The following is a 10487-nucleotide window of genomic DNA, read 5'->3' as shown; positions in this document are numbered from 1 at the left end:
ATGAATCGTGCTGCAAAGATTATCTCCTACATTGAAGAAGCTTGAGAGAGAAGGAATAGAAGATCCTAGGGAAGAGATGGCTGGGAGAGCCAAGGGCACCCATATTCTAATGCAGAGAGGAGATATGTAGCATCAAATGTAACCAAGGACCCAGTAAGGCTAAAGAGGGAAACACTAACACTGTGTATACTTAGGAGAAAACCATGACTTGGAGCTTCTTGGTTACCTTCCTATGATCAGCTCCAATGGAAAGTCGCAGGGAGATCCAGGTGGGTGAACATACCTCCCCGAAGCACTCACAGGAATCTTCCAGTATGACTCCTTCAGTGCTGTTGGCCATGGCCCATTGATCCCTACTAGCCTGTATCCAGAAAAGTTCAGAGCAAGTCAAGAAGACAAACATGCATAAATCCGGTTAAACAGTGGGTTAGCTGAATTGATGATAAACTGGAGTGGACAAGATCAAGAAGCCAATTGGGTTAAGTTAGCAGGAATTATGAAAGCTTCCATTTTCAAATTTTCTTTTAAACAAAATGCTGTTTGATCTCAAGACAGGAGACACAGTGTGACAACAAACTCTTTTAAAATGACCCAAAGATTTAATTGATTATAAACTTAAACATAAAATGGGTGAAGAATAAGATGTGGTTCCTTTAAAAATTAGCACAGGGGGCTGGAGAAATAGCTTGATAGTCTAGAGTACTTGTTGCTTTTGCACAGAAAGCTAGGGTTCAATTCCCACAAGCCACTTGGTTGCTCACAACCAAGCATAACTTCAGTTCTAAGGGATTTGACGCCATCTTCTGACCTGGACCAGGCAAACATGGTGCACATACATACATACATACATACATATGCACATACGTCCATACATGTAGGCAAGCACACATACATAAAAGGCTAGCACAGAATTAGTTATGATATCAGAGAAGAGGAAGTGGAAACACAAGGATGATGATTTTCCTTGGAAGGAGAAAGACAAAACAAGAATTAAAAGGAGAAAACATCATTAGGAAAAAAATAGCGAGGAGTTCTATGGGACTGGGCTAACCTGGAAGGAAATATTAGGCAAAGGCAGAGGGCACGATGATTGACAGAAGGGTAAGAAACGTGGGGTTAGTTTTGAATAGGAATGGGGGTGTGTCCTCCTTGGAACAAACAAAGGCAAGCTGAAGCCCTGGGAGTAACTGTTGATATGTTTGGGAAGGAATTCAGGCACTTGGTAAGAAAGAGCACAGGCTGATGTTTCCAATTTATGTTATGAAGTAATTAATCTAACAGTGACACATGCTCTGCTGTTTCCAAGACAGGGTGTGGAAGGAGAGAGAACGGGTGCAGGGGGAGGGAGTTAGAAGGGAGGTGGAAAGACGATGCCAGATAGAAGGCGTTTTTCTCTGAGGTGAAAAGCAGAAAGGACTAGTTTTCTTTGTCTCTGTAAGAACACCACTGTTCATGATCTCATTGTCCTCTGGGTTTCTTCTGGCTTATCTCACCAGCTCAGGACTGTGAGACCAACTGTGCCAGGGTTATGCTCAAGAATGATATGCTTAACCCTGGGTATGACTCTACTCTGTAATTAGTACTTGGGAGACTGAGACGGGAGCATATTGAGTTGGGGGTCAGTCAAGTAACAACAACGACTTTTTTTTAAAAGATTTATCTTTATGTATGTGAGAACACTGTCGCTGTCTTCAGACACACCAGAAGAGGACATCAGATCCCATTACAGATGGTTATGAGCCACCATGTGGTTGCTGGGAATTGAACTCAGGACCTCTGGAAGAACAGTCAGTGCTCTTAACCTCTGATATCTCTCTAGCCCCCCCCCCCTTTTTTAAAAAAAATCTTTAATAGCCTCAACTTCATCTTTGTGTTTTTCTTTTTTTTAATTTATTTTTATTTGTATATATGTGTGGGTGGGTGCCGGCCTGAGGAGGCCAGAAAAGGTGGTCAGAATCACTGGAGTTGCAGGTATAGACGGGTGTGCTAGAAACAGAACTCAGGACTTCTGGAAGAGCAGCAAGCACTCTTAAACACTTAACCATTTCTTTACCACAGTGTTTTATTTTATTTTTTAATTTAGGAAAAAGTCTTTGGGAGACAAATACTTGAAAAACACTTTCTTGCAATGCTTAAATCTTTCTGTAAAAGTTAATGATTTAAGTCGGAATTACTAACCAGCATTTTTATCAAAAGGTAACAGAATCCTAATTCTGCAAGTCTCACCAATATAGTACTTTATCATATAATAATTAAACCCAAAGAAAAACGATTCCACAGTACAACCATAGACTTTTTCTTTAGACAGGGTCTACACTGTGTAGACTAGACAATGTAGACCAGGCTTCGAACTCACAGTGGTCCACCTGTCTCTACCTACCAACGTAGGGATTAAAGACATGCTCCACCACGCCTAAACTTCAAGTGTGGACTTTTGGTTGGTGGAAGGTGGTGAGAAATCTTTTATCATTCCGTACAAAGCCCTAGTGCCTGTACAGAATTCTTTATTGGAAGCTTGGAGGGGTGGCTTCCAATAAAGAAACTGCAGCCGTCCTCCAGAAGACCCAGAAGACGAGTACCCGCAACAGGCGGAGCCACAGATGCAGGCGAATGAAAAACGCCAAGCTCTCGCCTGTCTTCTCCAAGATTTAAAAAGGAATCCGCCCGAATCTGAGTCCTTCAGCTGGGTCTCCTGTCCCAGCCTCAGTGACTCTCACCAGGGTCAGTCTGTGAGAGCCACCAGGGGGCGCAAGCGCCGCGGCCCGAGGAGGAAATCCCGCCTCCCGTTTCCGGCGACAGACAGGAGAAAGGCTGAAAGTGGCTTCCGGCTTGAGAAAGGTTGAGCTCTGGGCACGTGTGTGTTTCCTACGGGGCTCCTGCGTGTCCCTCTGACTGGGTGATCTTGACTGTGGTACTCCTTTCAGGCCTAAGGATGAAGGCGGTAAGTGCTCTCGGAACCCCAGCCTCCGTGTGTTATGCTTACTCGGGTTGACAGGGCCTTGGGCTTTGACTCTGGTATCGGGGGCGGTGGCCTATGTTGGTGCTCCCTGGCCGCTCTGAGAACCAGCCACTTCGGGCCCTTACTAGGGTTTTTGTTTCCTTGCCCTCTATGCCCAAACACGATCTCAGGGAGCATATGTGAGGCCAGCGCCGGTCCCTGCATCCGAAGGATGTCAGACTGAAGGGTTTTCCCAGACTGTCTCTCGAACATGAGACATGTCTTTCTACACATGAGAAGCAAGTCTAAACTTCCTCGAACCCATTTTATGAGTCACTGTGTCCGAAGAGAGACTGTTTCCCCCTTAAAGTTTTAAAGAGATAGGAAGGCTGGTGATTCTCCCAGATGGTGAGGGAGTTTAGAAGTAGCCTTGGGATTTGGATTACAAAGCACTTAGCAGCACGCGATTTGGAATGCAAAGGGCACAATTCAGTTTTACCCTCCTGAGGTCAGGGATCTTCATCAAGGTGCATAAAACTTCTGTGACCTTCGCTTCTTTGTGTGTTATGTGAGGGTCCTTATTTGGGAGGTTGGGAAGTTTGAGTGCTGTGTAAATAATAAATAATAAAACATCAAGTAAATGTCAGTTGTTGTTAAAGGCATCCGTTATTTTGCTCTGAATGTGTTACGGTACAAGTGTTAGACTAGCCATGAATACCATTTGCCACAAGATAGAAGATTCGTGATTTCTTTTCAGATTACTCAGCTGAGAGACTAGATCAGATCCTGGGGAAATCCTGTAATGAGTAACTGACACTCTAGTACCATCCTGTAGGATTGCTTACAATCGCACCTTGGTTTTAGTTCTTACACAGGATCTATGGTTGTGCAACATTTGTGAAATTGCTCTTATTTAATTTATAAACCGTTTCTCTTAACCCGACTTTAAAAATAATTTAACTTTCTTAGTTGTGGTGCTTCTTCTGTTCTTGTTTTTCCAGAGAAGAAATAAAAAGCAGGTCCCAAGCTTTCGCAAGTTGATAAAAACTAGTAAAGTGAAACTTGAAAACAAACTGAAAAATAAGCAATTTAAACAGCAAAGTACTATCAAGAAGTACCGAAAGGAGCAGAGAAAATTAAGGCAAGCTGTCAAAGATGCTGTGTCTAAAAAACCCTTTCCATTGGAGGACCCAAAGAGCAAACGACCAGGTAATGAAAGCGTTCACTTACCCTAGTCCTTAGCTTTTCTGAAATGTTCTCCATGGAAGTGACTTGTTTTCTAGTGACCGCTCATCCTGTGTTCAGATCCTTACAAGTCTAGGTAAGGATAGGACTCCTTTATGTTTCACCACAGTCAGTATGAGAAAACATTTCAAGATCATGTGCACAGTGAGAAAGCGAGCTTCTGCTGTTAGTTAGCGTAGACAGCAGATCTGAGGTTGTACTTGGGAGATGCTCAGAGTAGCTGTGTAAATTTCAGGTCACATGTCAGGGCTGCCAGCTTCCCCTTCACTGAGAGTTAGCCGAGGTAAGCATGCTTTGTTTTGCTCTGTTCTTCACTATGCTGTCAATAGGTATTTCCTTTTCTGAACTTGTGGTTTTCTTTCTACTCGTAGACTTTGGGCTAAATTCAGCTGTAATTGTCTGGGTTATTTTGTAGACCTGTCTAAGAACCCCAGCTCCTCAAAACAGGAGAAGAATATGACCATTTTAAAGTCAGGACAGTTCTCAAGCTGATATAACTGTTCATTGCTCTATAGCCATCTCATTCTCTTAACCCTGATGTAGTCTGACCCAGTAGCAACATTGGGTAATGATCATTGGATCGGAAATCAGGAAGTGTGCCCTCTTCTCTTGATTTTTGTTGCTAGCCATGTTGTCCTGGTTGGTCACCCCAATCTCTAATCAAGTTATAATGAGTTGGATAATTAGGTACTTTTAGAGATCTCTTCTGCCTTAAGTTTTACAATTTGAAGAGTATAATATGCTAATAGTTCCTTAAAGGAAAAGCAAAAGATTTCTTTATTTTTGCAACTTAGTATCTAAGTAAAGTTGATAGAGAGGACTGAATAGAAGAAAAAGACAGATGCAATCTGTCTGATCTGCATCTGATCTGACTAAAGTGGAAGGATTTTTCCTACTAAAGTAGGAGGCCAGGTCCTTGGATGACTAAGAAGTGAGGCAGGTGAGAGAGTTTGAATATAATGACAAGGGCTGAAGAGATGGCTCAGCGGTTAAGAGCACTGACCCCTTTTCCAGAGGTCCTGAGTTCAATTCCCACCAACCACTTGGTGGCTCACAATCAACCACCTGTAGTGGGGTCAGTGTACTCAGACATAAAAATAAATACTTAAAAAAAAAAAAAAGAAATATAATGACAGAAGAAAAAGTGTTCAATGGAAGAAAGAAAGTTGATCAACAAAACATACACATTTCTGGTTTGAGAAATGGACTACTAGTTTAAAGTAGATAGGAGTTTTATTCTGTGCGGTATTTATATATCAGTATTTATCAGTCTTAGTGCTATGAGGAAGGTTGTTTTGTTAGGGAAGACAGTAAGATTGTTTTGTTCACAGTTGAATCTTCTGCACGTAAAAGGCTTTCTGACACTTAGTTGGTGTTGTTTTTTAATATATAATCATATTTATTTAAATAAAAATAAAGAGATGAATAAAGAGGGACAGAGAAAAATGAGAGGATAGAGAAGTGAGAATGATGTCAGTGAGGTTGGAGTTTTCATAGACATGAGTGTCTTAAACGTAGAAGGACAAGTTGCTGAGTGTGTTAGCAGGAGGGTGGGTGGGGTGTTACCATGCAGTGTAAGTGTGTTAGCAGGAGGGTGGGTGGGGTCTTACCATGCAGTGTAAGTATGTTAGCAGGAGGGTGGGTGGGGTCTTACCATGCAGTGTAAGTGTGTTAGCAGGAGGGTGGGTGAGGTGTTCCCATGCAGTGTAAGTGTGTTAGGAGGAGGGTGGGTGGGGTCTTACCATGCAGTGTAAGTGTGTTAGCAGGAGGATGGGTGGGGTCTTCCCATGCAGTGTAAGTGTGTTAGGAGGAGGGTGGGTGGGGTCTTACCATGCAGTGTAAGTGTGTTAGCAGGAGGGTGGGTGGGGTCTTACCATGCAGTGTAAGTGTGTTAGCAGGAGGGTGGGTGGGGTCTTACCATGCAGTGTAAGTGTATTAGCAGGAGGGTGGGTGGGGTCTTACCATGCAGTGTAAGTGTGTTAGCAGGAGGGTGGGTGGGGTCTTACCATGCAGTGTAAGTGTGTTAGCAGGAGGGTGGGTGGGGTCTTACCATGCAGTGTAAGTGAGGGAATTAAAAGAGAGCACACTGGTGTATAGGATAGCAAGTGGTTGAAGGGATAAAGCTCTCTGTCTGTAGTTAGTAAAACAGTGCATTGGAAGTAACCAGATGCTACTGGGAGGACAGATGATTGTGGTCAGAGAGTGAGCATCCAGGCTTGGACCTGGCCTTTGGAGACGGCAGATGAAGCAAAGGCCACTGGAGATGAGAAGGTGCTAGTGGACTCAGCCATTGGTTCTCAGGGGCCCAGAGACACGGTTCAGAATACATGGAAACATTTACTTTTAGATTCAGGAGTCAGAGATACTAAGGTGCTAGGTCTTTGCCTGGAAAACAGTTGTCACCCAGCCTTCATTGGGAGTACTGGGCAGGGGCAGGTAACAGAGTAGAAAAAATACATAACTCTAATACTTCTGTTTTTCTTTTTGGTGGGACAGTTAAAAGGATCGAGAGGGAAGAGGAAGATGAGGAAGAAGCCCTTCCTTTAGATATGCTGGATGAGGATGACTTACAGCTGATAAAAGATTTAGGACAGAAAGCATCTTTTCTCACACGAGATCTTTCCTCTAGGTAATATTTCCTCTGAATTATTCTGAATTCATCTGATCTGTGCAGTGTTACAAGTGCGGTTCTGATTTTTTGTTTTTCCTCGTGGTTTCTGAACATCAGTCCCAGGGCCCAATACATACTAGGCTAGTGTTCTCACTACGATGCCCAAGGTGCACTATGAGTGGTCCTCCTGCCTCAGCTTTCAGCAAGCTGGGATTATAGGCATGTCTCATCTTGCCAAGGTTAACAGTAGACTTTGTAAATGATAGGTACTTGCGTTGGTTAGTTTTTTTGTCAGCTTGCACAAGCTAGAGTAATCTGAAAAGAGAGAAGCTCACTTGAGAAAATGTTCTATCAGATTCACTTGGAGCAGTAGTTCCTAACCTTCCTCATGCGACCCTTAAATACGGTTCCTCATGCTGTGGTGACCCCCAACCATTATTTTTGTTGCTACTTCATAACTAATTTTGCTAATTATGAATCATAAATATTTTTGGAGATTGAGGTTTGTCAAAAGGGCTGCAAACCACAGGTTGAGAACCAATTCCTTATAGGCAAGCCTGTGGGGCATTTCTTGATTGAAGTTTGATGTGGAAGGGCCCAGCCCTCGGTGAGCAGTGCGGTCCCTTGGCACATGAATCCTGGGCGTTGTAAGAACAACTGAGGAAGCCAGTAAGCCCTGCTCCTCCAGAGCTTCTGCTTCAGTTCCTTCCCTGAGTTCCTGCCCTTCATGACAACAATTGTAAGATGAATAAACCCTTTCCTCACTAAGTTGCTTTGGTTTCCGATGCTTGCTACAGCAGTAGAGACCCAGCTAGAACTGTACCCTTCAAAACTGAAATTGAACTTTCTCCTGCAGTGAGCCAGTTCACATCAAGAAGCGAAAGCATGAGAGTGTCATAGAGAAATATGAAAAGGTGCCAAGAACTCTGCAAACTGCACCAGAGAAGGAGTTGATCCACCTGCTTCCTATCAAGGATAAGAGCGGTATAATCCCGCAGACTCGGGAGAAGCCAGGTGAGTCTCAGGGCTGGCTGCTCGCCACACCCAGTTTTCACTAATAGAGCAGTTATTTTTTTCATTAAGTTTAATTGTATTTTAGGTTTTAGTCATATTACAGAATAAGAGTATCTGCCATTAGCAATAGCAGGCTGGGTGATGCCGGCCGGGCTCACAGGGCTCTTTCAGATATCTGTTGCATTTAGACTAACCGGAGCTACAAAGTTAGGGTGATTATCTCTTCAAAGAGGGAAGGAGATGGGACAGAGGTAGAGAGAAAAAGAGAAGATTTTGTGAAACAAAACTTTTAGAAAAAAGCAAAAATCAAAGACAAGATTAGAGTGATTTATAGCAAAGCATGTACTCAGGAAATGCCATCAAGGCAAACACCAAGTCCTGCCACCTTCCAGGAACATTGTTGGCGCTGCCCCAGTCACTCAATGATTGCTTACCTTGATATCAGTGCTAACCACTGCTCAGCTCCTGTCTACTTTTGTTTTACCACTTAATGTTGTCATGGCTTTAATATGTAAATCTGTCCAATAGTCACTGCCATCCAGCAAGAGGAGGAGGAGGAAGAGGAGCCGGAGGTTGAGGAAGGTAATGAAACGCATCTTTGTATCTGATAAGTGGTTAATTGGGGCTCGATCTTTGGCGTGAGGAGTGGAGTTAATCTAGGCAGTGAACCTAGAGGGGCAACGTTGAGTACTGCTCTGAAGGCCATTTTCTGTGTTTGAAAGTCTCACCTTGTGGAATTTGATAGGCTTATTTTATTAATGAATTAATTCATTTGTTTTATATTGATACACTTTTTATTATGGAAAAATGTGAACAGTCTTTTCAGTGGTGAGGCAAACACGAAGAATTGTCATTGTTACTGTTTGAATCCTTTTAATTATAAGAGAAGGACTTAAAAAAACTTCCTTTTCAAGATAGCAAAATTCAATTTTTTGATGTGAAATTTCTTTTTTAAGTACAATTATGCTCGTATATGTCTTTTTCAGAGATTGAAATGTGGGTTTTTAATATTTAAAACACTTTTGCTGCTTATTTAAGTTTTTTAAGTTTTTTTTCGTTTATTGTGCATGTGTGGGTGTGAGTTCTGAGGACAGTCTTGGCTCAATGAGGACTCCTGCTCGATGAGCCATCTCACTGTCCCCCAGCTTCACCTTTTGTTTTTTTGCCTCAGGCTAGCTCTCATCCTGTAGCTCAGGTTGGCCTGAACTTACTTCATAACCAAGATGGCCTCAAGTTCATGGCAGTCCTGAAGCCTGCCGAATGCTGGGATTAGAGATGTAGCCACCATGGCGGTAGAGTAGTTTTAACTAATCAAAATTAGCCTGAAAATACATGTTACTCGAAACCATTAGTTTAGAATGTATGACAACAAGCTGGTCAGACTTTATTTGTAACTTGGCAGACTTCATTAAAAATGCATATGAGATTATAGATCAACTGTTGTATTAAACTGGTTTCACTCATACAGATTATACTTTTGAGTTTATTACCTAGTTTCATTCTTAAGGTATCAGTCAAAGCACTACACAGAGTTGAAAACAAAAAGAAAAGTGTTTTGTATCTTAAGGAAATACTGAGTCAGAGCTGGACGGTGATGGTGGTGCACACCTTTAATCCCAGCACTGGGGAGGGAGCCAGAGGCAGGCAAATCTCAGTTCAAGGCCAGCCCCGTGTACAGTAAGTTCCAGGACAGCCACAGCTACACAGACAAACCCTGTCTCCAGAAACAAAGCAAAATAAAACAAAACAAAACCAAAAAAAAAAAAAAAAAAAGGAAAGGAAGAACCGAGTCACAGCATTTGTTTCGTTAGCTAATGAAGTCGTGGGCTTATTAGCATAGTAGTTAAGAGTTTGAGCTTAGACTTGGGGTCCATTTCTGTTAGGTTTTGAAACTGAAGTTAGTCAAACTGCTTTGTTCTCTTGCCTATGAAATGACACCCTAGTGTTCTAGAAAGGATGGTAGTGCTTGTTCTACATGGTTGTTGAGAGGCTGAGACACTGCAATAAACACAGCTTCTCCATTATCTTCATTCATTTTATTATGGGTTTAGCTTGAATGTATTAGCTCTCTGTGAATAGAGGAGTATTTAAGGGGAAAGCCCCTTTTCTTTCAGAGGTTATTGAAGAACCCAGGCAAGAGCTGACCATAGAAGAGCATGTGATTGAGAGAAAGAAGAAGCTGCAGGACAAGAAAATACAGATTGCAACCTTGGCATCTGCTATTCTGTCAGATCCAGAAAGTCATGTGAGTGGTCTTAATTTCGTGTAAACCGCGGTGTTAAAGAGCTCTGGTTCCCTATAGATATACACGACATAAACATAGGTTTGAGTTGAATGAAAGGAAAGATGGCATCTTAGTTTCATCCTGCGTCTCAACTTAATTTCTTTCATGAGCTTAGAACAGCCAATCAGATGCTAAGATTTATGCTCCTTATTTGTAAGCAAAGATACAGGATTTATCTTAGTAACCCTGAAGGTAGTAAGTGTCTAAAACATTTTTAGGGAAGAAGAATCTTCCTACAGATTTGCCTGACTGGTTTATAGAGGGTGTGTGTGTGTGTGTGTGTGTGTGTGTGTGTGTGTGTGTGAGTGTGAGATTGTGTGATGATGATGAAACCCAGGGCCACAAGCATGCTAGGAGATTTGCCATATCACTGAGATACTCTTCCAGCCCTACAC

General features: G+C 42.5%; 1 protein-coding gene across 2 annotated transcripts in view; it reads left to right on the top strand.

Annotated features, from left to right (window-relative positions):
- Window positions 1–2797: 2797 nt before the first annotated feature.
- Noc3l (NOC3-like DNA replication regulator) overlaps window positions 2798–10487 on the top strand; it is a 29320-nt gene continuing 21630 nt past the window's right edge. The window contains exons 1-6 of one of the 2 annotated variants that reach the window (XR_015632557.1): window positions 2798–2941; window positions 3940–4147; window positions 6680–6812; window positions 7651–7808; window positions 8337–8390; window positions 9923–10053. Coding sequence is in view for 1 of the 2 variants with exons in the window: in NM_001108523.1 (NP_001101993.1) it covers window positions 2933–2941; window positions 3940–4147; window positions 6680–6812; window positions 7651–7808; window positions 8337–8390; window positions 9923–10053 (693 nt within the window). In the remaining variant the exon portion in view is untranslated. The remainder of the gene's footprint in view (window positions 2942–3939; window positions 4148–6679; window positions 6813–7650; window positions 7809–8336; window positions 8391–9922; window positions 10054–10487) is intronic. The other variant, NM_001108523.1, reaches the window with a different exon arrangement.

This window comes from Rattus norvegicus, chromosome 1 (assembly GCF_021556685.1).
Source record: "Rattus norvegicus strain SHRSP/BbbUtx chromosome 1, alternate assembly SHRSP_T2T, whole genome shotgun sequence".
NCBI lineage: Eukaryota > Metazoa > Chordata > Mammalia > Rodentia > Muridae > Rattus > Rattus norvegicus.
This window is presented reverse-complemented; position numbering and strand designations above follow the sequence as displayed.